This window comes from Emys orbicularis, chromosome 10 (assembly GCF_028017835.1).
Source record: "Emys orbicularis isolate rEmyOrb1 chromosome 10, rEmyOrb1.hap1, whole genome shotgun sequence".
In the NCBI taxonomy this organism is placed as follows: Eukaryota; Metazoa; Chordata; order Testudines; family Emydidae; genus Emys; species Emys orbicularis.
Genome location: NC_088692.1, coordinates 20,685,578 through 20,711,752, shown reverse-complemented (window position 1 = coordinate 20,711,752; position 26,175 = coordinate 20,685,578). Strand labels below are relative to the sequence as shown.

Sequence of the window (26,175 nt, the reverse complement as noted above, 5' to 3'; positions counted from 1 at the left end):
AGCTAAATTGTTAAATATTAAAGGAATCAAAATAAAATGTTACAATTCTGAAAAATCTAGTCAAAGACTCTTTCTAATCCAGAATGTTGGTAATATTGAAATTTCCTTTTCCAAGAGAACTATTTGAGTAGTTTAATTACTAATAAAAGTAATTTCAGCAAACAACACGTGTATCAATTTGCCCTTGTGATGGTGTGTGACAGGTAATTCAGTTCTTTAATTTGCTGGCTCTCTCTTAATTATGACTTCACTTTGCTAGGGCTTTTTATCTACAGCTGTCTTTCTTGTAATGTTTGGAGAGCTTTAAAATTTACATTTTAATCCAGTCTAAGTGGAAAATATAAAAGATATTCCAAGGTCATAAAAAGAAAGGAAAGGAATGTATTATATCAGATATTGCACACACACACAAAAAGGAGGGGTATTTCAGATTTTATTCTTATAATAAAGACTGAAAAATTAAATGATGTAAAATATTCAGGTACAGAACAACCTATGATATTTTTGTATCATACTTTACAAAACCTTTATAATGCTATTTTGCTTGAAGCATTTTAAACCCCTTACATCAATGCAACTTTTCTTACTGTTAGAGCTGCTTAAAAATGTATATAGAATTAAAGTAAGGGACACTCTTTGCGTTGCAGTATTTGCTATTTGAAGACTCCATGGTCTTACTGATATGTAAATGAGCATACTAGACACAACAAACAGACTATTAGCAAGTAAAGACCACTTGGCTCTCTAAGGCCACCATCCTCTGTTCTTACTATATCCCTTTATATTCCCTTCTCTGGAAATATGACAGGATGTGTCTAATCTATTTCTACTAAATTGCTTTTTGTTACTTTGAGAAGAAAAGTTTATTGGAATAAACTTTGTTCCTTTGCCTATGTATTACTAAATGGCAGAAGAGACTTTATGTACCTTTGTAATATTTTATGCAGACCACTGTCCCTTTTTCATGCGCTGTATATTTAGAAGTAGTAATGGTGGCTTATTGCCATGCTGTAATTAGGGGCTATAGAGGTTCATCTGAGTGACATTGAAATTTAGGTTATGATTCTCCACCAGCAGTATAGAATTCCACAAGGAATAACTTTGTAAAAGTATTTTTAACTGAGGAAATCACTAGTTTCCAATGAAGACAGGTTGGTACCACATGAAAGTTCAAATTCACAGGGAGACTAAAGGACTGTTTCTTTTTATATGCATCTCTGAACCTCCTTCACTGATGATGAGTAGGTTTTTGGGAACTCAAAATGTTCTTGCAGACACTCCTCTCAAAGATTAAAAGTTCTCCATTGGGTGTTTCTCCTAGCATGATTCTACTTTAAAGGGAAATTTGGTGTTGTGAACATGTTCATGGCGAGCTAATATTTGAGGAACAATCACTTTATCCCTTTTAAAAAGAACACCTTCCTTAAGATTAGTCATTCACAATGTAAACCATCTGAAGGGAATACCAGCAATGTGGTATATTTGAAAAAGCTCCCCATAAAAAATAAAACTGAAAGCTTAAGACTAATTGTGAACCAGGGTGAGTATAACTTTCACATTAGCAGTGGTACAAAAATGAATCACTGAGGGAGTCTTTTGCCAGTGGGTACATTAATCTTCATTGAAGCTTCTATGTTCTAGCATTAGTTATTATGTTAGCTACTGAGTTAATAAAATATAAGACTCTTATTAAGATATTGACCACTTGCTTGTGTGAGAATTTATATATCTTTATTTTCTGCATATTAGCTTTTTGTTTTATTACTTTATTGGTTTTAAACAAATGCTCACATAAGAGTGTTAAGTACAAATGACATCTTTTTGTAATGTTATCTCATTGACAAAGCAACACATTTTAGGTTTTCATCCCATATCCTCACTCTGCCATTAAATTCGGTCTTAAATTTTGATATCCAGTAACAAGATATCTAAAAGATTCAACATTCTTTGATTCACTCTTATCCAAATTAACATTGAATAGAACTGAATTAGCAGATAAATCTCTTGTACCCTTTTTTTATGACTGCATTTTAAAAGAAGACCTTTGAAATGCAGTCCTTTGTTATAAGAGCTATTCACTACCTAGGTGTAATGATTTTATACATTGTTACAGGTTTGGCCAAGCTTTGAAAAAGTGCCTACTGATTTTGGATACTTCCATTTTAGGATGTCCAAATTGAGATGCCATAAAGAAGCCTTACTTTCAGAAAGTGCTAAGAACCAGTCCTCTGAAAACCAGGTCCCTTTAAAGTGTCTCAGGTTGGGCTCCCAGAACAGAACCCTCCAAATTGCCAGCCACTAATCAAAAATCTTGGCCAGTGTTTATAGGTTTACTCCTAAAATGTGTGTGTGTGTTTTCGTGCACTTCAGTGAATGCAAATGAGTTCTCTTGTGGTTAGAAATACAGCATTTCCCCCTCAAAACTTCAGTGCTTGCTCTTTGAGTAGAGAATGAATTTTTTAATTTTTACAGTTGAAGTGATTTAGATTTGAGTTAAACATTTTTAAATGAGTCTTTAGCACCATGTATCAGGCAACTTTTTGTTCTGAATGATCTTAATGGATCAACACAGACTGTTCATACTTTCCTTGCAGTTAAAACTCATTAAAATATTATAGGCCATATTTGAAGAAATTAGTCCAGGATTAATAGCATTTTTTGCTATTATTCATAACCGGAACATTATTCTTTACCTTCTGACATACCGGGGTGCAATCCAGACTGGGGGGGGGGGAGAGAGGGGGCTGCGTCACCCTTGCCCTGCAACGCCTTACTGTTGTAGCTCCCCACCTGGACCGCTCACAAACAGCTTGCCAGCAATCAGGTCACTCCCAGATGGGTCTGTGTTTACCTGCAGCCTGCCAGTCACACGGTGGCTCTCACCAGCCTTGGGTTATACTGCAGGGTGACCCTAACACACACACAGCTCCAGATTTTCTTCCAAAAATGTATGTCTTGTACTGCCCAGCTAGGACAGTACAAATATATTAAGTCAATTATTCCTTTAAACAGAGTTACCCCGACACTTTTACTTAAACACTGGATTATTTATAAAACAATAAAACAAGTTTATTAACAACAAAGAGATAGATATTGAGAATAAGTAAGGAGGCATAAAAGTCAGATGTATTTACAAGAAAAATAAAGAGAAAACATTAAATTAGGCACTAGAAAGCAAACTATATTAGACTCAAAGCAAAGTTTCTCAACGCATGCTTCCAGCAGCATTAATGACCAAACTCTTCAGGTCAGGCCCCTGTCCCAGAGATCAACAGGTGTTTCCTTTGTCTTCTCAGAGGCGGACAATGAGATAGGCAGGAAGACAGAGAGGTGTGTGTTGGGGTGCTTTTATGGGTTTTTTTAGCCCCTTTTTGAAAAGTATTTCCAGCTGAGAACCAGGAGACAAAGTAGTCTGCTGGAAGAAGTAGACTCCATGCTGTATCTTTGCTAAGATGCAGATCTCTTTGTCCCGGCCCCCTTCCTTGCCAAAGACTGGCCCATTATCTTTGTTGACACCTGACTGGGCTGTCAGCTTGCCCTTTGTCTTTGAGAAACTTTGAGAACTTTAACCACTCCCCAGATTTATCTGGGAAGCATACTTCAGTCATGATTTCACCTCATGTTCATAACTTTACGTATAACATTGCTATATGCACTTTACCATTACACTAGTGATCAGCAAGTTATGAGTTTTCAAATGATACCTCACACAGCATACTTTATACAAAGATTATTACAATAGCATGTAGAGTATGAACACAGGAGTGTATTCCGTTTCATACGCCCTGTTGAAGAAAATATTTCTTCAGGTAATTCCACAAAGAACTGCCCACTTTCTGGCTGCCATCTCTCATTGTTCTCAATGTGAGTAAGGTTAGAGGTTTCTTGCAGGAAGATACCCCTCTTCAAAAATGGCCACTGTTCCAGGTGGGAGTGAAGCCAAGCTGCATCAGGAAAGAGAGGCCACCATTGAACATAACTTAATATTTTATATAAAAAGCCACGTGATTTCCTTTCTACGAGTGCAAAACAGTCAGAAATTTAGAACAGTTGGTACCAGCTCTCTTTCTCTCCATATTATGAAAGTGCTTCTAACTCTCCTGCAATATTATTTGAATACAGAATGATGTCAATTTGTCCTTCACTGTCTGATTAAGAACAAATTACTTAAGAATCTTTTAAGTGTCAGATAAATGAAATCAAATACATTGCAATAACCCCTAAAGGCATAATACTTCAGTAGTAGTAATAATTTTATCATTTTGCCAACATCAAATAATAATAATTAAACTAAAAGTTATCTTCAGTTTCAGCCTTAGGATAATTTGGTCATAAAGATTGTGCAATCTACAGTCAAAGAATTATTTTATTGCTGCAATAAATGACACTGCAACCCAGGACAACAAATTTAAGACTGTTTTCAAAATTCCAATTTTCTACTTATCTACTATTCAAACAACTATAATCACTTCCCATAAATATCCTTAAAGTGACTTCATTAATTCCTTTTTGTTACTCCTTCTTTCTAGATACAAGAAACTGATTTTATTAACTACAAACCAACAAAAAGAAAATACAGTACAGTCCTTTTCAATTCAAAACATTTTGGGAACTGCATATTCGTAGATTACATATCAGAGTGTGCAATAAACCCTCCTGTGTCAGGTATATACAATATAATCTATATTTATCAAAAATGATTTCTCATACACAAAGCAGGGCCAGGGCCGGTGCAAGGATATTTCGCGCCCTAGGCGAAACTTCCACCTTGCGCCCCCCCTCCGGCCCCGGGACCCAGGGCTGACCCTAGCTATTTTGGTGCCCTACGCAGCCGCCCCGCGGGGGGGCTGTGTGGGGCCCCAGGCCTCCACAGGGGGGAGGAGGGGCTGGCCACAGGCCTCCGCGGGGGAGCTGTGTGGTGCCCCGCCCCAGGCCTCCATGGGGGACGGGGGCTGGTCCCAGGCCTCCGTGGGGGACGGGAGGGAGTGGGGGGGGCGGTTCCCCCCTCCGGCCAAGCCTGGGAGCCAGAGGAGCAGAGCAGGCTGGGGCCGGGTCACTCCACTTCCCGCAGGAAGTATCCAGCCCCCCGTCCCCCATGGAGGCCTGGAGCCAGCCCCCCCCCCCCCCACGTGGAGGCCTGGGGCCCCAGCTTGCTCTGCTCCCCTGGCTCCCACGCTTGGGGGAAGGGGGGCGGAGCAGGCTGGGGCTGGGGCTGGGTCACTCCACTTACCATGCGGTAAGTGCAGGGTCGGGCCTGCCTGCAGTCTTCAGGGGAAGGGGGGGAGGGGGCGGGGCGGGGCCATCGGGCATGGGGGGGAGCCCCCCCGTGGCAACTCCCAGCCCTGCGGCGCCCCCCCTGCGGCAGCTCCCCGCCCCCCCTCCACCCAGGGAGCCCCCCCATGGCAGCTCCCCGCCCCAGCTCACCTCCACACCGCCTCCTCCCCTGAGCCGCTTCACTTCTCCTGCCTCCCAGGTGTGCGGCGCCAATCAGCTGTTTGGCACGGCAAGCCTGGGAGGGGAAGAGAATTAGATCGGGGGCGGCGTGCTCAGGGGAGAAGGCGGAGCAGATGTGAGCTGGGGCAGGGAGTGGTTCCCTTGCACGCCCCCCCTTTACTTGCTGCGGGCAGCCCTCCCCGCGCCCTCCTGCCCCAGCTCACCTCCACTCCACCACCTCCCCTGAGCGTGCTTTTTGGCACCCCCAACCACTTGGCGCCCTAGGCGGCCGCCTAGTTCGCCTAGTGGTTGCACCGGCCCTGAGCAGGGCACAAACATTTCAGATCAGCACCAAGGAGGGCAGTCAGTATGTGTATAGGTTCTTCTCTGCGCTACTGAAATAATACATTTACATGCAGATAAAATGGCCTTTGAACTATTTCTTTAATGTATTCGGCATCAACATGCTTCCTCCTCCTCCACAACCAATTAATACATTTGGATACCATCTATGTGTTTAATATATTTTCTGTACAAAATTAAAGGAAATTCTCAGTAATCATTTGTATTTTATTTTTTCATTTGTCTCTTACAATTTGTACAATCAAGATTACAGAATGGTGTTGCACAGTTTTAATATTTGAAACCCTACTTTGACAGGTCCTGTGCCTGAACAGCCAAAGATAAAGTTCACAGAATGCCCAAAATCAACTCTTTGGGGTTCCAGATAGTTTTCAGGAGTCCTGGTTTAATCAGAGTATCAAAAGGTTGGAAAAACCTCTGGCTGCTGCATCCTTCCATTTATCCTCATAGACAGAGAAGTCTAACATTAAAATATACCAACCAGCAAACAGAGCTGTGTTTATGTTTCCTCAAAGCTCCAGAACCTGCCTTCTGATCAGCAAATCCCATCTCACTCCTTTGGGAATTACACAGTCCTATAAGGTGCTGAGGCTACCTATTATCAGCCTCAGCTGATTAAGTCCCAGCTGGGACTGCCTCCCTAAGGTGACTATATGAATCTTTTTGGGGAGTTAAAACCACAGTGCCATCTGGCTCAATGTATCCTCTTTATACAGCCACTACTGAGGCAGGTGCAGCAAGATTAAGAGGTCCTGTACGGGGACACCAAAAGATGTGACACCATCATACCTCCTCTGAGGGCACACACAGTAACCACAGGCCATATTTAATGAACTGCTGCACATGTAGGGTGAAATCCTGGCCCTAATGAGGACAATGAGAGTTTTGTCTTTGACTTCAATAGGTCCTGGATCTCACCTCCAGTACCTAAAACTGATGTTCCTCATTTTAGATAAGGTTTGTCTACAGGTGTGTATAGTAACTGGAGATGTTAGCTTCAGGGAATTCTAAAGTTCATGCATCATAAGCATCAGCATGAGGCACTTCTCTAGTAGTTTGCAAGGAAACCACACTGTTCCTGCCTCCAACAACCTGCAAAAAGTGAGTGCATGAGCAGTTTTGTCCATGCATAGTCTTATACACTGGTCCAAACAGGAAACCTCTTGCATGTTCATTCAAAATCAACACTCAAGTACACAGCTATCTGAAGCTTTCCTCTTGGCTCTGTCTACACTGGGAAAATGCATTGTTACAAAACATGGCTATTAGTTTAGGAGATTAACCACAACATGTGTTTTTAAACATGACTGTCCAAAGTTGTGTTTAAAATCATATTAGTCAAAACATTTTCTAACACAGTGCATTTTCTAAGGGTAGACATATCCTGTAAGTAATGGCAGAATGTTTTTTGGATATTTTCCGTGAAACCACATAAAGAAATTTCACAAAAATGAGACTGTAGTATAAATGAAATATTTGCAACAAAGCCTCATGAATTCAGCCTCTGCCGAGATTAGAATCAATTTCACAGGGATCTTACATGAAAACAATTAAAGGTCTCTAAAGTTTGTATCTTAATTGCCAACAAAAGCAAACAATTAAAAAACCTCCCTACTCATAGGATGATTATTTATTTATTTAAAAAAGAAAATGGCATAAGGTGGGTAAAATCTCCAAATATACTTCCAAAAAAATAAAATTAGCAAGAACTGAAACACTACAAGGGAGTTGGCCACAGGGAAAAGAAAGCAGGATTTATTGTGGGGTGGGAAAGACTTCAAGAGAGAAAAACAAGTATAACTGTTCTTAGTGGCATTTAGTCAAGCACACTCATCCTCACTGCTGTAAGAGAGGGTCACCACTGTCAGAATAGTACTGTTGTCAAGAATGGTTCTAGCCTTGAAAGCACTTCTTGACAATGGCTGGCAGTTCTCTATGGAGCACGTGTGAGTGGTTATACAGATGCCCGCTAGTGCTCATTATTTGTATTGTGGATTCTTGGTTCCTCGGACAGCTGGTGTTTGCCTTGAACTTGACTTTTTAAAGAACACTTTATACTATTGATTGCATGCTGTTTTCCATGGGTTGCTGTATCTATTCTTTCATTTTCCTGATATATATAATTACAGAGCATTTGCCATCACATACTTTAGATGCTATATGCAACATTCCAGATTGTAGAAACGTAATACATCATTTATTGGTGTTTCAGATGATATTATGATTAAAATAATATTATGATTAAACATAAGACGTCCATGATACATCCATTTAGCCATTGTTCTGTGTGTCTTTGGTAATCTGCCTCAATCATGGCAGCTGTGGATAAAGTTTTTTTGTGGGAATTATTTACTTTATATTGAAAAGTACTCTCGAACATTACATAAACTAATGACTGATAAACTCCAGCAGTTTGTACCACCATGAAGAAAATTTAGCCCACCTATGAAATTAGCCCCTCGACCGTTAATTCAATTCACTTTATTTTATCACTATTCAATAAAAGTCCAAAATTCTGCTTCAAAATTTATGACTAAAATAACTGTGAATCTAAAAACCTCTCAATGCCAACGGGTAAAGGACTCACTGTTCTGTAACAGTAACTCCTGGCAGATCTGACAAACTCACTACACTCAACATATTGTTTTTGCAGTATTTATCTAAAGAAGGTCAAGTGAGGTATCTAATAAAAGCTTATGTGATACCAATGCTAATAATCATTGTGAGATATACATACGGGTTATATTTAAGTTTTGTTAGCGTACTGTTTTGCATATGGAGTCAACCAAGGACGTGAAGGCAACTTGGATCCAGCACAAACAGAAGGGGATCACAGGTCATCCTGTAACTCTTCACTGAAGAAAGCCTTTGAATAGCAGGGGATGTTCATGAATGCTTAGATCCTTGCTGACTGAAAACCCACTAGCTCTAGAAAAGACTAAATCCTTGGGGGGAAAATCTACTGTATTACTGTAGACCCAGGTTTCATTTTATATTTTTGTTTTATAAGTAACCATTTCTGTTTCCATTACCCTTATTCAGTCTCTTAAATCTTAGCCTTTGATAATAAATGTACAATTGCTTTCACTATAATTGTATCTCAGTGTTGTGATATTATAAAGGACCTGAATCAGAGTTCTACCAGTCAAGCTGTGTGTATACTGTTCCCTTGGGGACAGTAAACCTGGTAATTTCTGAGAGTGTCAAGTGACGGGGGCACGATACTACAGGCGGACGCTTTCAGAAATGCTTGGGGGCTGCAATAACCTCTAAGGCAAATGAAGGGCTGGCAGAGTTCCTGAGGAGATTGTTTGAGTGGCTAACAGACTTGACTGGATATCAGTTCTCTGACACCACCACCACAAGCAAATATTCCTCTTGCTAGATGCGGGGGGCAACAAGATGCCCAAGAAAGCAGCACAATGACCAATAAGTTCATTTACTGATACCAATATCTTCTCTATCCTTTAGAAAGAAACAAGGAAGAAAATGTATCCATTCATACCGCAAATTTAGGAGGTAAAAAGCAGCACAGGGATTTACTTCAAGAGGGAATAGCAATATATTAGCATCACAAACTAGCTTTCTCTTGAAAACAAATTATATGCATATATTACATAGTCAAAGCCACACTACCATAAAACAGCTTATTTAGGAAAGAATATTCAGAACAGCAATTGACATGCATTTGACTAAAGTTTTAAAGTAATAAACCACCTATTAGTGTGAACTGAATTAACTTCAAGTTAGGTTATTTTTTTCCTGGTTGTCTGTTGATTAGGTTTATTTGCTTTTTTATTGTCTTGAACCAAAAACTAAACTGGAAGCTGGGCTTCAGACTGGAGCATAATCAGTGGCTGCCAAAAACAGAAGAGCTGGGATATGATAATCAGTAAGACTGCGGTAAGTGATAATCTTATTTCATAAATGAAAATTTAACAAAATAATAGTTAAAACTGTTTTCAAGGCTATTTTTGATCTAAAGGTTCATGGAAAGACTCACTGACTTCAAATCGACTTTAAATCAGACTTTTTAAAAGTATTTTTTCAGCATGATAACACACATGCCACCCATTTCTCCACTCTATGTTACAAATTAGAGATGGGCCAAATCTGGAACCCCAAATCAGAATCCCTAAGAAGCTCAAGAGATAAGCAGTGCAGATTTGAATCACCAGATCTGAAACCACTCCTACAATTTCAGTTCCAAGTGTGGTATTACACTAATCTGGATGTAAATATTGCTCCCTTGGCCCATCCATAAATCACGAAACAGCACTACATAGTACCATGGCAAGACTTTAAAGATAATGAATACAGGCCCTTCTAAATATAGTAGTAATAGGTTTTAGTAATGAAAAGGTGGTGCAGCCTTGGGAATGTGTGAAATTACTTCAAGACATGCCTGAGCAATTTATCCTATGCCTCCCAAATTTATCAGACATATCACCTACACACACGTACACATACCATTATTTTATATATAAAACATATCAGAAACCATCCTACACATTGTATTTTAAAGTTTAAGAGAGAGCCGAAGTGTTCACAGCAACATTATTATTCACTCAGACCAATATTTTGTCGGGAACTTTCAGACGATAGTTTTAAATGGTAAACACTTATCACAGCCTACTTTTCTGCTAACTGAGTCCCAGCATCAGTGACTTTGGGTTTAAATAACTGGACAAAGAAAAAAAATCTGACCAGAGATGAGTGTATTAGCAAATGGATGACTAATTACGGGCATTGAATGATGGGACTGGAAGGGACCTCAAGAGTCCAGTCCCCTGCACTCATGGCAGGTCTAAGTTTTACCTAGACCATTCCTGACAGTTGTTTGTCTAACCTGCTCTTAAAAAATCTCCAATGATGGAGATTCTACCATCTTCCTAAGCAATTTATTCCAGAGCTTAACCACCTTGACAGTTAGGCAATTTTTCCTAATGTCCAACCTAAACCTCCCTTGCTGCAATCTAAGCCCATTGCTTCTTGCCCTATCCTCAGTGGTTAAGAACAACAATTTTTCTCCCTCCTCCCTGTAACAACCTTTTATGTACTTGCAAACTGTTATCGTGTCCCCTCTCAGCCTTCTCTTCTCCAGACTAAACAAACCCAATTTTTTCAATTTTCACTCATAGGTCATATTTTCTGGACCTTTAATAATTTTTGTTGCTCTTCTCTAGACTTTCTCCAATTTTTGCACATCTTTCCTGAAATGTGGCGCCTAGAACTGGACACAATACTCCAGTTGAAGCCTAATCAGCACAGAGTAGAGCGGAAGAATTACTTCTCATGTATTGCTTTCAACACTCCTGCTAAAACATCCCAGAATGATGTTTGCTTTTTTTGCAACCGTGTTACACTGTTGATTCATATTTAGCTTGTAGTCTACTATGACCCCAGATCCCTTTCTTAAGTACTCCTTCCTAGGCAGTCATTTCCCATTTTGTATGTGTGAAACACATGATTGTTCCTTCCTAAGTGGAGTAGTTTGCATTTGTCCTTATTGAACTTAATCCTATTTACTTCGGACCATTTTTCCAATTTGTCCAGATCATTTTGAATTTTAATCCTATCCTCCAAAGCACTTACAACCCCTCCCAGCTTGGAATCGTCCGCAAACTTTATAAGTGTACTCTGTATGTCATTATCTAAATCATTGATGAAGATATGGAACAGAACCGGACCGAGAACTGATCCCTGCGGGACCCACTTGTTATGCCCTTCCAGCATGACTGTAAACCACTGAGAACAGTTTTCCAACCAGTTATGCACCCATCTTATAGTAGCTCCAGCTAGGTTGTATTTCCATAGTTTGTTTATGAGAAGGTCATGCGAGACCGTATCAAAACTTTTCTAAAGTCAAGATATATACCACGTCTACAGCTTTCCCCCCCTCCCCCATCCACAAGGCTTGTTACCCTGTCAAAGAAAACTATCAGGTTGGTTTGACACGATTTGTTCTTGACAAATCCATGCTGACTGTTACTTATCACCTTATTATCTTCTAGATCATTGCTTCTCAGACTTTTGTACTGGTGACCCCTTTCACATAGCAAGCCTCTGCGTGCAACCCCTCTTATAAATTAAAAACACATTTTTATATATTTAACACTATTATAAATGCTGGAGGAAAAGCGGGGTTTGGGGTAAAGGCTGACAGCTCGCAACCCTCCATGTAATAACTTCACAATCCTCTGAGGAGTCCCAACCCCCAGTTTGAGAACCCCTGCTTTGCAAATTGACTGCTTAATTATTTGCTCCATCGTCTTTCTGGGTACAGAAGTTAAGCTGATGGGTCTGTAATTCCCCAGGTTGTCCTTATTTCCCTTTTTATAGATGGGCACTAAATTTGCCTTTTTCCACTCTTCTGGAATCTCTCTCATCTTCCATGACTTTTCAAAGATAATCGCTAATTGCTCAGATATCTCCTCAGTCAGCTCCTTGAGTATTCTAGAATGCATTTCATCAAGCCCTGGTGACTTGAAGACATCTAACTTGTCTAAGTAATTTTTAACTTATTTCCCTATTTTAGCCTCTGATCCTACCTCATTTTCACTGGCATTCACTATGTTAGACGTCCAATCACCAGCAACCTTCTTGGTGAAAACCAAAACAAAGAAGCCATTAAGCACCTCTGCCATTTCCACATTTTCTGTTATTGTTTTCCCCCCCTCATTAACGGGCCTACCCTGTCCTTGGTCTTCCTCTTTCTACAAAAATGTATTTGTAGAATGTTTTCTTTTTACCTTTTATGTCTCTAGCTAGTTTGATCATTTGATGATTATCTGTTTTGTTCATACCCTCTGGGGCACCTGGCATTGGCCACTGTCAGAAGACAGGATACTGGGCTAGATGAACCTTTGGTCTGACCTAGTATGGCCGTTCTTATGTTTTTATGTTGTTGGATAATCTGTGCCCTGCTATGTTATTTTCCCAACAGATGTCTGAGTAGTTAAAGTCCCCCATCACCACCAAGTCCTGTGCTTTGGATGATTTTGTTAGTTGTTTTAAAAAAGCCTCATCCACCTCTTCTTAGTTAGGTGATTACATAGTCTGTAGTAGACCTCTACCATGACATCACCCTTGTTTTTTACTCCTTTTATCCTTGCCTGGAGACTTTCAACAAGTCTGTCTCCTATTTCAAACTCAACCTCAGTCCAAGTGTATATATTTTTAATATATAAGGCAACATCTCCTTCCTTTTTTCCCTGCCTGTCCTTCCTGAGCAAGCTGTACCCTTCTATACCAATATTCCAATCATGTGTATTATCCAAACAAGTCTCTGTGATGCCAACTATGTCATAGCTGTGTTTATTTACTAGCATTTTGAGTTCTTCCTGCATATGCCCCATACTTTTCGCATTAGTATACAGACATATAAGATACTGAGTTGATTTCCCCCTCCAGTTCTGTCTTGTCTCTCCCTTATCCCTGCTATAACAGCCCATCCTCCCCCTAAATGATGACCCAGATTTGAAGAAGAGCTCTGTGTAAACTTGAAAGATTGTCTAACTAACAGAAGTTGGTCCAATAAAAGATATTAGCTCACCCACCTTGACCCATGGATATGTTATTTTAAAAAATAATAATTTTGACAGGAAAGCGACACAGTTGATCTCATCCATGAGAGTCCAGTCTGTCAGTAAGAGACACTCTGAATGTGTAACTTGGAGAAATCTCCCAATGTAGTGAATATTTTGAAACAACTGAACAGTATCACTGAGTGGATTACTAGCTTGCTGTCTCTCATGCGCCTTTTGTATTATCAAATTTCATAAGATGGCCAGTGTGTCTTGGGCAGAGCTGGCTTTAGGGGCGGGCGAAGTGGGTATGCCACAGTTGGGGGGAGCCATGCGCTCTGCACATGTATGGGAAGCCGGAAGTGACCAGAGGGATGTGGGATGGCTGTGGGCTCAGTCAAGATGCAGTTCCCATGTGACAGCATGGTGCCCACCTTGAGCCATAGGCCAAGCACCAGGCACCACGAGTCGCAGCAGCAGAACGTGCAGCTGCAGCAGAAGCTGAGGGAGCTGCCGGAGCTTCTGCAGAGCAGCTCCCACTGACCCCCCCAAGGTAGTGAGTGTCAGGGCAAGTCACTGTCAGCTCCAGAGCCACCGCCACTGCTGGAGGGGGGGCTGGGCAGGGGGAGTTCAGACACTCTACGCTCTAGCTCCATGTCAGTGACAGGAAGAGGAGGGGCTGGAAGGGGGGCAGGAGAAGGGGACAGACGGGAAGTGGGGAACCTGGCTTATGGCAGCACACCAGCTTCACAGCCAAATGATTCCTAAAGGGCTCTCTGGACGTGAGGCAGGGGAGAAGAAGAGTGTGAAAGGAAAAGCGAGGGAGTGGGGCAGTCTAGGCCAATGCAGCCAATCTCAGAGCCTTCCCTTGGAAAGAGCAGGGCTGACACTTACACCATCACTCCCGGCTTTATGACAACAGCATCTGCAGTGATCCCCATAAAGATCCATGGATACAAGGGAATCAAATCCCAAATATGCCCTATAGCGCCAGCCTGAGCAGATGTTGAGCGTATCTTACCTACCAGACACCTGGTCTTTCCCCTTTTAGATTGGCAGCTCATGGGGCCCTTGGTGTGTCAAAGAATTTTGACAGCAGTTAAGATACAAACTACAGGGAGCTCCAGATTCTTATTTCAGAGAGTGCCAAATTGGTCAGGAAGGAATTCCTGTCACTGGTATTAAATGGCACAAACAGTTGCCTTATTCCTTTGAAGACGCAGCATTGACCTCTGGTGGTGAAAAAGTACCAGGCTCTAGAAGCTTTGGTCTGTCCTGGTACAGCAATTTTTATTATCCAAAGACAGTGCCTCTTGCTGGGCATCTAATAACAGTGAGGTAAAAGCTCGTAAGGTGGGCTTTCGGACAGAAAACACACACATGCAATGATTAAAGAAACCTGCCCTACCAGGCACCAGGAACCCCATATACCTGTCCTAGGATACATTATAGGCCCACTATACCCATTCCAGGAGATACCAGGGCACTCTCCATTCCCCTTGTGCTCATCCCAGAAGATGGACTCCCACTTATCTGGAACAGACACCAGCCTCCCATCCCATACACAGCCACCCATTCTAGCAAGTGGCTAGGCCCCCATACACCCTTAGCAGGTGTTTAGAGACTCCAGCCTCACAGATGGGCAATGTGGTCAAGAGTGTGTTAAATGCATGCCCCTCTTTGCAAACAGCCCACATCCAGCCCGAGCCCTCAGCAAGCCCAGGCTCTAGGCAAACTGCCCATTTCCCCTCCCACGGCAGCGAGGGCCTCAGTAACTTTAACACATGCTCCATGCACGGGGAGGGATCCGCAGGCAGCACATCCACACAGGGGTCAGGGGCTGCTGCAGGGGCGATCCCAGCAGAGAAGCCCTGCTCCATACCCCAATCCTCCCAACAAGGGCAGTCCCACTCCCGCTGCCTCCGTCTGGCTGCTGCTGCTCCTGCCCCTGCAGAGGGGCTGTGAGCCCACCTGCCTACTCTGTTCTGCCCTGCTGCCCCTGCCCAGCGCTCACTGCCAAGCTTCCTGCACAATCCCAAATTAAGTATCCCCCTCGCTGGGAGTGAGGTGTCAGCTGATGTCTCTTGCAGTGCAGTCCAAGTTTCTTCCAAAGGAAGGGTGCCAAAATACAAGTTCACCCAGGGTGCCATTTTCGCTAGGGCCAGCCTGGTCTTGGGGACAAGGAATTTGCCCATATGCCATATTTTGCATTGGACCATAATTTCTTAGGGGGGAAATGAATAAATTTTGATTGAGCATTACATTCAGAGTTTGCAGTCATTTTAATTGTGTGGTGCTGTAAGACAGCCAACTTTTTCAGAGAACTGCAAAAGTAAAAACAGTCTGCCCTAGTACCAGGAGATACTAGATAAAATTACACTTAATAATATTTCAAACAACTATCTGACAAATAAAAGCCACAAATGGGTTTGCCATTCCACAGTAAAGTGATGGGAAAGTTATTAATCTATTTTTATATTGATTTCTAACAATTGCACTGACATTTCATGACAAGCCTGCATACCATGCAAAGACCGTTGGAGGAGACCATAGCATGATGATTACTGAAACTAGTATGTTTGCAAATGTACTGCTCTCAGTTGCCTACTGAAGAAAAACACGTGCTGCATTCGAGCATACTATAAAGTAATTGATAATGCCGATAAAGAATATTTGTGGCCAGCACACGAGGCACATCAAAATAGTATGGTTTTATATGATATACTAAATGGACACAGAACTTGCATTTTAACTACATTTTCAAATCCCTGATTCACAAAGGTACCGATTTTCGCTTCTCTCCCATAACTCAAAGTCAAATTAAACCAAACAAATGTATTTATCAATATATTGCGAAGTATCAGATTGACTCAAGAAAGGTATTTTATTATTTTTTAAGGGAAGAAATAAGATGGTAAAGGCAAGAGTCAATAAACACAATACTTCTTTTCCGGTGATCCAGTAAAAAAGACCATTGAACTCTCACCATGCAGTTCAGTTCAAAACCCACCTCTTGAAGATTTGATTAAGGGTTGAAATAACTTAACTCCTTTAAACAAAACAACAACAACAAAAACAACTCTTCATCCCCCTTTGCCCCCCGTTAGACCCAGACACTCCTTGCCTTAGATGCAGTAAAGGGGTTCCTAGGCCTTGTTTGAAGAAAGTAGGCACACAATATGCCAGTCCAATGAAAAGAGGTTCCTAGCCATGAGGAACACCTCTTCCCACATTTATCAAACTTTCACGAACATCGGCCAAAGATATGAAGGAGTGCAGAACAATAACCCCGGAGGTACAATTTATTCTTTTATTACAAAAGTCTGAAAATAAAAATGGTAAGCCATCCAAGTAATCCATTATAGGCAGATTTTTACATTAATTTGTCCTGATAAATATTACCTTGGTATATTTCTGTGATAACCTTTTCACAAAATTATCTTCACCCTAAAGAGTAAATTATTGGAAATATCATTTTGTGCTTACACTGACAAAAATAACCTTGCCATCAGAATTCCCTCTGTGGTCCAATGTGTTTCCTGACTGCAGCATCTGAAAGAATTCCTTATTAAATTGCTGTCTGGAATGCTGAATTGAAGAACTTAATTGAAAAATTCTACTAATTAAAAAATGTGTTATGCAAATAAAACTATTCCCTGTATTATTTGTAAAGTTCCATTACTAATGAAAAGCCAGTCTATGAAACTATCATTTATTAGAAAGAACACTATCAGCACAAAGATCGATACTTGTTTGACAAGAACACTGAAAGCTGACAGACAACTCCATTTTCACGAGACTGCACTATTTCATTATTATATGAAAAAATGTACAGAAACTGTTCTAAGACGTAAATGTATTCTTTTCATGTAACTATTGAATAAGAACATAAGAACGGCCATACTGACTCAGACCAATGGTCCACCTAGCCCAGTATCCTGTCTTTCGACAGTGACCAACACCAGGTACTTCACAGGGAACGATCAGAACAGGCAATCGAGTGATTTATCCCATCGTTCACTCCCAACTCCTGGCAAATAGAGGTTAGGGGGATACAGAGCATGGTGTTGTATCCCTGACCATCCTGGCTAATAGCCATTGATGGACCTATCCTTCATGAACTTATCTAGTTCTTTTTTTAACCCTGTTATAGTTTTAGCTTTCACAACACCCCTTTGAAACAAGTTCCATAGGTTAACTATCTGTTCTGTGAAGAAGTACTTCCTTTTGTTTGTTTTAAACCTGCTGCATATTAATTTCATTGGGTGGATCCCTAGTTCTTGTGTTATGTGAAGGAGTAAATAACATTTCCATATTCACTTTCTCCACACCAGTCAAGATTTTATAGACCTCTATCATATCACCTCTTAGTAGTGTCTTTTCCAAGATGAAAAGTCCAAGTCTTTTTAATCTCTCCTCATACAGAAGCTGTTCCATACCGCTAATCATTTTTGTTGCCCTTCTCTGTATCTTTTCCAATTCTAATATATCTTTTTTGAGATGAGGTGACCAGACCTGCACACAGTATTCAAGAAGTGGGTGTACCATGGATTTATATAGAGGCATTAAGATATCTATCCCTTTCTTAATGGTTCCTAACATTCTGTTAGCTTTTTTGACTGCCGCTGCACACTGAGCGGATGTTTCAGAGAACTATCCACAATGACTCCAAGATCTCTTTCTGAACTTAATACAGCTTAAACACCTTTGACTAATTTGAAATGAAATTAATGAGAAACTAAAAGTTAAAATTCATACTGAATCAAGAAAGCAGTTCAAAGACAGATAACAGCTCGATTCTGAGGCCTCAGAATCCAACTAAGTACTTAATTACTCTAAAAAAAGCATGAAAGATGTAAAAATTGACATACAAAAGTTAAACCAAAACATTCAACATTTAGTTTAACATCATGTAATTGTAAAATAACTTTCACAGATATTGTCTCAAATGTTTCAAACAAGCTGACTTTGAAAACACAGCCAGATAATTTGTCAGGAATTTGAAAACCCAAACTTAACCTTTTTTTCCCCATAGATGTCAAATCTCAAATATCTAAATATTCATAAATGAACTCTGTCGAGTATTATTAGAATAGAGTAATTCAAATATTATGTTCACATGATCAGCATGTGGAAGTTCTGAATGGAAGAAAGTTATCCGATCTCACATTCTAAGTGTATGGAAATTAACTCTTTAGGCATGACAAACAAGTATAATGCAATTTTAGTACTTTTATATAACTTTAAATGTTTGAGGGAAAGACATGGTAAAGTATTACAAAGCCTCTGAGAAACTCAAAAAAGAGAATCAAAGCTTTTGGGGAAACTGAGCTCTAAATCCTGAGCAATGTATTTCAACAGACATTTTTAGGTATAAAAGACAATAACTGGCTCCCGAATATGCCTTTGCACATGCTACAAAAGCCCAGGAGACATGGATATTCTCCACCTATTCTGGCTCTCCTCCACAAACCTCCCATGACTACAGTAACAGAGGGCATTCCAGGGATCAGGGAACTGTGGTCCACAGTTTCAGTGTACAGAGCCTCTGTCCCAGCACTGGGTCCATCCCCTTTATTTCCCATTTCCTGACAGGAATAATCCGCATCAGGAAATAGAAGGCCCAATTTTAATTATTGAGTCTTTAGCAGCATCTTCGTAAGACACATTAGGGGCATCTTGAGCAAATTTTTCAGCATAAGTTATAATTTAAATTTGATGAAATGCAAGTTTAAACCATGAATAAAATCAATCATGAATAAGGCCCTAAATTGTACAAGCCTGAAACTGCAAGGAAAGCTGAATTCTGTTCTCTGTAATTAGACATACTTAAGAAAAGTCACCGAAAAATTAGAGTGTCAGATATATTTTTTTTCCAATTTTCCATTATGAGTGCTCATCTCTTCATTTCAGGAAATGTTCATTACTAGTCTATAGCCACAAAAAGAAAGACACTGTAAACAATAGTGTCCCTTATGGATATCAACCCAGCCACAGATCTTGTTTTTGTTTGCACATCCTGAACATCAGTCACAGCTGTTTTTTGTTTTGTTAACTAATCCTTAGCAATGCCAGCTCTGCTAGGACAGCAAATGTTCACTGACTATTTATTTTGAGGGGAATTGTGATGCAGGCTATAAGGAGTTTACATTTCCCAGTAGGAAATGTAAGGTGGAAAAACTTCTGGAGCAGGTGAAATTATTTAAACAAATCCTTCAAAACCAATGCAAATCAAAACACTCATGTTTATTCCTTATGTACAACAAAATGACATTAACAGCACAAAGCAAAACATGTCTTACTGTGCATTTAAACTTGTTTAATTGTTCATGGACTTGCATTATAAATATCTCTAGAGTCCATTTTCCTTTTTATACAGGACAAGGTAAAATTTGAATCTGGTCTCATATTATACGAGATTGACTAACTGAGAGCCACATGTCAGGGGACAAACATTGCTCAATGTTACCCAAACACACTGTCAACCACTCAAAATATTAGGGGCTCTGGGACTGATCTCAAACTTTTGCATTAGAAGAAATCATGGTACCAAGAATGATGTTCTTTATGTGGCTCTTTCTAGAGAGCGCCATAGAATTTTTTTAGTGTAGAATTTATGCAAAAGTAAAACATGTCTCAATAAATATTCATAATGTTTAAAGCACTAATAGTGCTTCTAATATGTTTAATATGGAAGTTTATTAAATCAACTTTCTACTGCTTTTTTGTATCTTCATTATATGTTTATACATTTCTTTTGTTAAATCAATCCATTCATAAAACAGCAATAAAGAATAATAAAGTGTGTTTGAATAAAACTCCATTACAAATGATAAGAAATTCAGATAATTTTAATATAATAAATGGTAATAATATGCACTCATGAGATATCACTAACAAAACTCTCCATAATGGAAAACCATGAAGAACAACTTCGGATATTACATTCTATTACATGAACATTTCAGTTCAGCTTCTGTTATACCCGTTTTTAATATTTCATCAGCAATCAAGGCTTATCTCCTATTTCTTTAGAGACTGCAGGATCCTGACCATCTGGTGACAAGTTCATGAGGGGGTCTCTGACCTGATGTGAAATGTTCTACCAGCCACATGGGTCCTGCAAGCAGTGTGCCTATAGCTCTGGATTACCTTAATCTGGTCAAGCCAACAGACCCTTTCTTTCCCCCAGCTCCTGCTCCATAGCACTGCCACAGCAGCATTCAGCAGTGTTCCCCTTCCTACTCCTCAACTTGACAGCTAGAATGGGCCCATGTAAAAAGTGACAGCAGAGTTGGTACCCTGCACTTGTTGAGAGAAAAAGCAGTGTCAGTAACAGCACCTGGATTATTATAGAGTCATGTCCCCACTTTTGGCATGTGAATCTATGAACACAACATCCTACACTGGGCAGAAAGTCAGGCTGCTTGCATTAGATATGGTTTGCAGCTAGGCTTTACAATGGAGCAGGCGTGTCTGCAATTCTTCAGAATCAGAGGAATTCTGAGAGACCAACTATTGGCAGCACTGTACGGAAACTTTGTAGTGTCATCGGCAAATCCTGAACCTCTGGGAGAACAATATAGCAGCTGAAACCAGGTTGGTTTTTTAATGTTTATCAAGACATTTTACCTGGATTCTTTACTAAGGGCAGGTCTTCACTACGGGGGGGGGGGGGGGGGCGGCGATTTAAGATACGCAAATTCAGATACGCGAATAGCGTCGCTGAATTCGATGTATCAGAGCCGACTTACCCCGCTGTGAGGACGGCGGCAAAATCGACCTCCGCGGCTCCCCGTCGACGGCGCTTACTCCCACCTCCGCTGGTGGAGTAAGAGCGTCGATTCGGGGATCGATTGTCGCGTCCCGATGAGACGCGATAATTCGATCCCCGAGAGCTCAATTTCAACCCGCCGATTCAGGCGGGTAGTGTAGACCTAGCCTAAGACATGCACCTCAGACAGGTTTGGCAACAGAAAAAGGCTAGATAAACCCATAAAAAGGGCATACCATTTCAGAAAGTGGTGACCAAACATAAAAGGATTACTTGTACTTGTCCAAACATGTTTTCGAAGGATAGTATCCAGCTGTCCAAAGAATGGACTGTTTTTCTCAATATTCTCCCTATAGCTAGATGAGAGTTTGATTATCCAAGAGGTTTGAGCAGATGGGAATACACGTAGCCTCCCTCAGGTAAATGAAGCATGGTCAAAGATGCAGATTTAAGGTGACTTTGGAATGTTTGGGTAGAGGCAGGGGTATACTGCAATGGTTAATTAATTTTTTAAGGGATGTATCTGTTTGATCTTAACATTTAACTTTTTTTTTGTCTGTGAATTTCATTTTTATTGAACCTTATAACAAACATTATGTCTCTAATCCCTTTTTTTTTTTTAATAAGCTTAATAGCCTTCAAAGGTGGAGCTCATGAGTAAAGCTAAGATTTTGTCATGGATATTTTTAGTAAAAGTCAGGGACAGGTCATGGGCAATAATGAAAAATTCAGGGAAGCCTGTGACTTGTCCCTGTCTTTTACTAAAAAATATCCGTGACAAAATGGGGAGCCTGGGCAGCTGCGTGGGGGCTCGGAGCTCCAGGGTCCCCCTCCGCTGGTGGCTCTGAGCTGGGGGGTTCCCCCTGCTGCCAGCAGCCACCAGGCGTTCTGGGGTTCCCCCAACCACTTGGGGCGGCCGGGAGCGGGAGGCTTGTAACTTCCATCAGTCATTTCAGTATTAACATCACATCCATGGAACTCAACAATTTACACCAATGCAGCACTAACAGACTATGCCACAGTTCTGGAACATCAATTAGGAGGTGTTAAGAGTCCTCCGGGAAGTTACAAGTTTCACGAGATACGCTATTAGAACTTTTAAGTTCCATAAAGTCTCAAGAAAGGTAAAAGTGCAGCTGGCACAGGCAACAAAGCTTGTAATTTTATGAGGTCTTGAAGTGAAGGTTGTAACTTACATGAGGCCTGAAACATGTGGCTCAGGGCAGTTACAAACTCAGGAAGTAACACTGGCAGCAATTGTAACAATTGTGAACAATGTTTTACTCAAGATGACCCTCAAATAAGTTATCGGTGTCTCAAGCGATTCCAAGTATTACAAGCTGATTCCAAAATTAATAGTGTAATTAAATATCTTTTTAACATGGAAAGTAAACAAAACCAGTATTGTACACAATTTTTTTAAACTGAGAACAAGTATATATGATACATTTGAAACTGGTAAAGGGTAAGTCAATTTTGATACTAAAGTGTGGATGTTAAGAATACTTTCCCCAAGAGGAAAAAAAAAGTTACTTCTCAAAATTTCCATGGCTAAAAATTATAGCTTCTTCAATCAACCTACAACTTTTGAAATAAACAGTTCAAAGCATTAGAAATATCAGACTGTTTATTTAAAGAATTAAAGGGAGACACCAAAATTCAGGCTAAGAATGGAAATTGTCTTTCTCCTTGAACTGTTAAGTCACTGCTATTATCTACATAATAAAATTCCAGGATTGTCAACCTGTGTGTCACTCTAAAGCCTAGAATGTCTGTTGAGTCATTCTGAAGAAATGGAAACAGCTATGTGGTTGAGAACTCATTTTGTTCAGATTATCACAAGGTTGAATCATTACTGGGATTTGCAGTCTGTTACCATCCAAATGTTTACATTCTCAGCCATTTTGACTTTGTGAATTACAGTTGTGCAACAGCAAGGCCTGTATCTATGCCATGCCAAGAGTCTCAGACCATTGTGATATCAGAGATAACTCAACTAGTCACCACCCTGACTATACAGCTAATGTGAACGCAACCACTTAATTGTTTGTATGAGATGGTGTATTACTTGGCCCAACTGCCACAGCTGTCTGACAGCATGGGCTTTCAGCTACTTGCTCCGTAATAAAACTTTTAAAGTTTAACAGATTCTTACCTCAATCAGTTTTCTTTCATAGGAGTTTGCTAGTTCCTCGTTGTTTTCTACTTGCTTTTGCTCAGGTATGGTAAATTCCCCATCAATATTCCAAAGGTTTGGCAGAACTAAAACAAAAAAAAAATACAAGAGTAGTCTACAAAGGAAATAAATGTAGAAGCTCTTAAATCTCTTAAACAATCTTTCGAAAATGAACAGCTTTTTAAAAATGTTGATAATAAGTACAGTATCCTAATATGGTGCAAATTGTATGTGAGTAATATCACTAAATAAACTAAATACTGAAAAAAGTAATTTCAATGCCAAGGGTGCTTTCTTATAATGTTTAAGTAACTTCCCATAACATAACAGCAAACATAAAAAAAGAAACTGATTAGCTATTTGTGTGCATGTTTCCCTAATTCATGCATGCATCAATATAATTTTACACTTAAGCTATCTGAAAATTTAACTCTTAACATTTCTTTTCTATAACACATTTAAATTTAATTTTTTTATATTATCTGTATGATTTACAGACTTACAATTCCCATTTGTTCTGTGATTCACCTACTATGATTAGATTATTTATTCTTCACTAAAGGGGAAGCTGACCTTCAATACCTTTACACAACGTATTGATGGGGACAGACCTCAAGAATATTTAGTAAGTATCAAATAAGTAATAACCATTATTAAGACGTTAATAATTTTGTGTGCACATTCACAATAACTGTGTTCTAAAATTAGATACACAATTTTATTATTAAATTATTTAAAAGCCTGACCCAAAAATATATAACTACTCCCTAACTTGAAATTTGCATAGTTTCAAAGATAGTTGATTACATTTCCTTAATCGAGATATAACTACTGTAATTTTAAAAAACCAATAAACTGTTGTTCAGTGAGAAAAAGTACACCAAAACTCCATAACCTTGACTAAATTACGTTCAACAAATCTCAGAATACAATTCCATTTCCCTACAAGTCAATCAAAATTTTCTGAATAAACTATGATGGCGCCATGAAAAGAGAGTCCAATGTTGCCCAAACTTTAGATTACATATTAATTATATTGATTACTTAAGAATCCCCAGTTATCACTTTGAGGGTTGAAAGGTTCTTGCCCCAAGATCAGGCCCGGTATTATTCAAATTATTATATAGCTGGGAACCCCGACGTGAACAGTTTCAACACTCACGGTATAGGAACTCTTTTATATTTACAAATATAGTTTATTAATACATTTAGCACAGTCGCAAACACCCCAACTCGGTAAGGTAGATAGAGATACTACAGAATGTACATCTGCACATCCATATACTCTCACCATCTGAAATCTTAGCCATCATCTTCCTCCTCACCCTTACCTTCCCCATCATCACCAGTGGCCATCATTCTGGCACCTCCCAAGGACTACATATCTCTCTCCTACTGCCCCTAGGCTGGGATACCACTTTTATAATACATTACACTGACACCACTATGTTTGGTGCATATTCAGTAGGGGATTTTCCCCCTTTTCCTTATTTGTATTTCATCACCTTACTAATGTTGGAGTGTTTTTTTCCTATAGGTTAGTATATCAGTGATCTCAACTTATTATCATATACATCCATTCGTTACCACGGCCCTTTCATGGTTAGGTATCCCATTTGTTATTTCTGTCCTAACTGGTTATTTCGATTCTCTCCAAGTTCCAAGTTGTGGTGTACCTGTTAAGTTTAAAAGGGTATGAACTTAGGGAAGCCCCTATGCCAACCTGCTTTAACGCATCCTATATGTTAAAGGTCGCAGCCATATATGGACCTTACGCTTTAGCTCATCACCATCCATCTAGGTGAAAGGTCCCAAACATACGTATACTAACTTTGCCTTTGCTCAGCATACAGGATGTGACCTGCAGGTCCCTTGTGTTACAGCCAAAATATACTCTAATATAAATCTATAAACCTATTATAATAAAACAAATAATGAAACCCATAAGAAAATAAAAAACTTATAAGAAAAGATACATAGCCAAGCAAGCAGGCTAGCCTTAGATGTAACTCATATACCTGTTATGTACGTCAGTTCGTTGCCAGGACACTTCTGTGGTTGACTCATGTACCTGTAGTCAGAACTACCCCTTAAACTCTATTTTCAGCTCCCCAAATACTTGGGGTTTTCTGTTGGGCTGTTTATTTGTGCAAAGTTTATCCATTCAAAGTGCAGAGGTCTCAAGCCTTATGTTAACTTGCTGAAGCTAATGTCTTACAGCATACAGGCCTGTAGGTTTCTTGCATTACTGCTGAATATAATGCAAAGCAGTAAATAAAATAAAGGCAAGCTAGCCCACTGGGCTACATAAACAATACAGAACAACATTTGAGAGTGATCAGATAGGAGAGGAAAATAAGTCAATTACAGCTTTTTCAGTGCATTAATTCTGAATCAAGTGACCAAACATTTAATAAAAAAGCATGTGTCAATGAAACTATCATTGAATTCAGAAAAACAGTGTTACAGAACGTTCGGAAATAACTTGACAGTAAAAGTTAAGATTTAATTAACTATTTGGGGTCCATATTCTGAATCACTTGGGTATGATTAAAATACTATTATTTACGTGTTACAAGAATAGCTAATGTTCAGAATTTTTCTTACACAAGTTGCTGCAGCATTTAGGGGACAACCTGAACTGAAATTATTTTTCTATTTTTCAGAACTGCCAGCAAATGAAAAAATCAGTTATTAGCAGAGCTCTAGATTTTGAAATTGTCATTAGTGATGGTGACGAAAAAGGAAGAAAGATCATAGCTTGATATTCAGAACTCAGATTGAATTTGCATGGTTGGCAGAAGATAATTATTATATATGTAATAAAATACAGTTCTTAAATGGTAATTTGTCAACTGTATGCTACTAATATACCTGTGGTACTTGAAAATGTGATCAGCAGC

At 39.7% G+C, this 26,175-nt stretch overlaps 1 protein-coding gene across 1 annotated transcript in view; it reads right to left on the bottom strand.

Annotated features, from left to right (window-relative positions):
* Positions 1-26,175, bottom strand: part of SNX29 (sorting nexin 29) — a 509,283-nt gene that overhangs the window by 282,266 nt on the left and 200,842 nt on the right. The window contains exon 15 of the mRNA XM_065411740.1: positions 23,252-23,358. Coding sequence (XP_065267812.1) covers positions 23,252-23,358 — 107 coding nt within the window. The remainder of the gene's footprint in view (positions 1-23,251; positions 23,359-26,175) is intronic.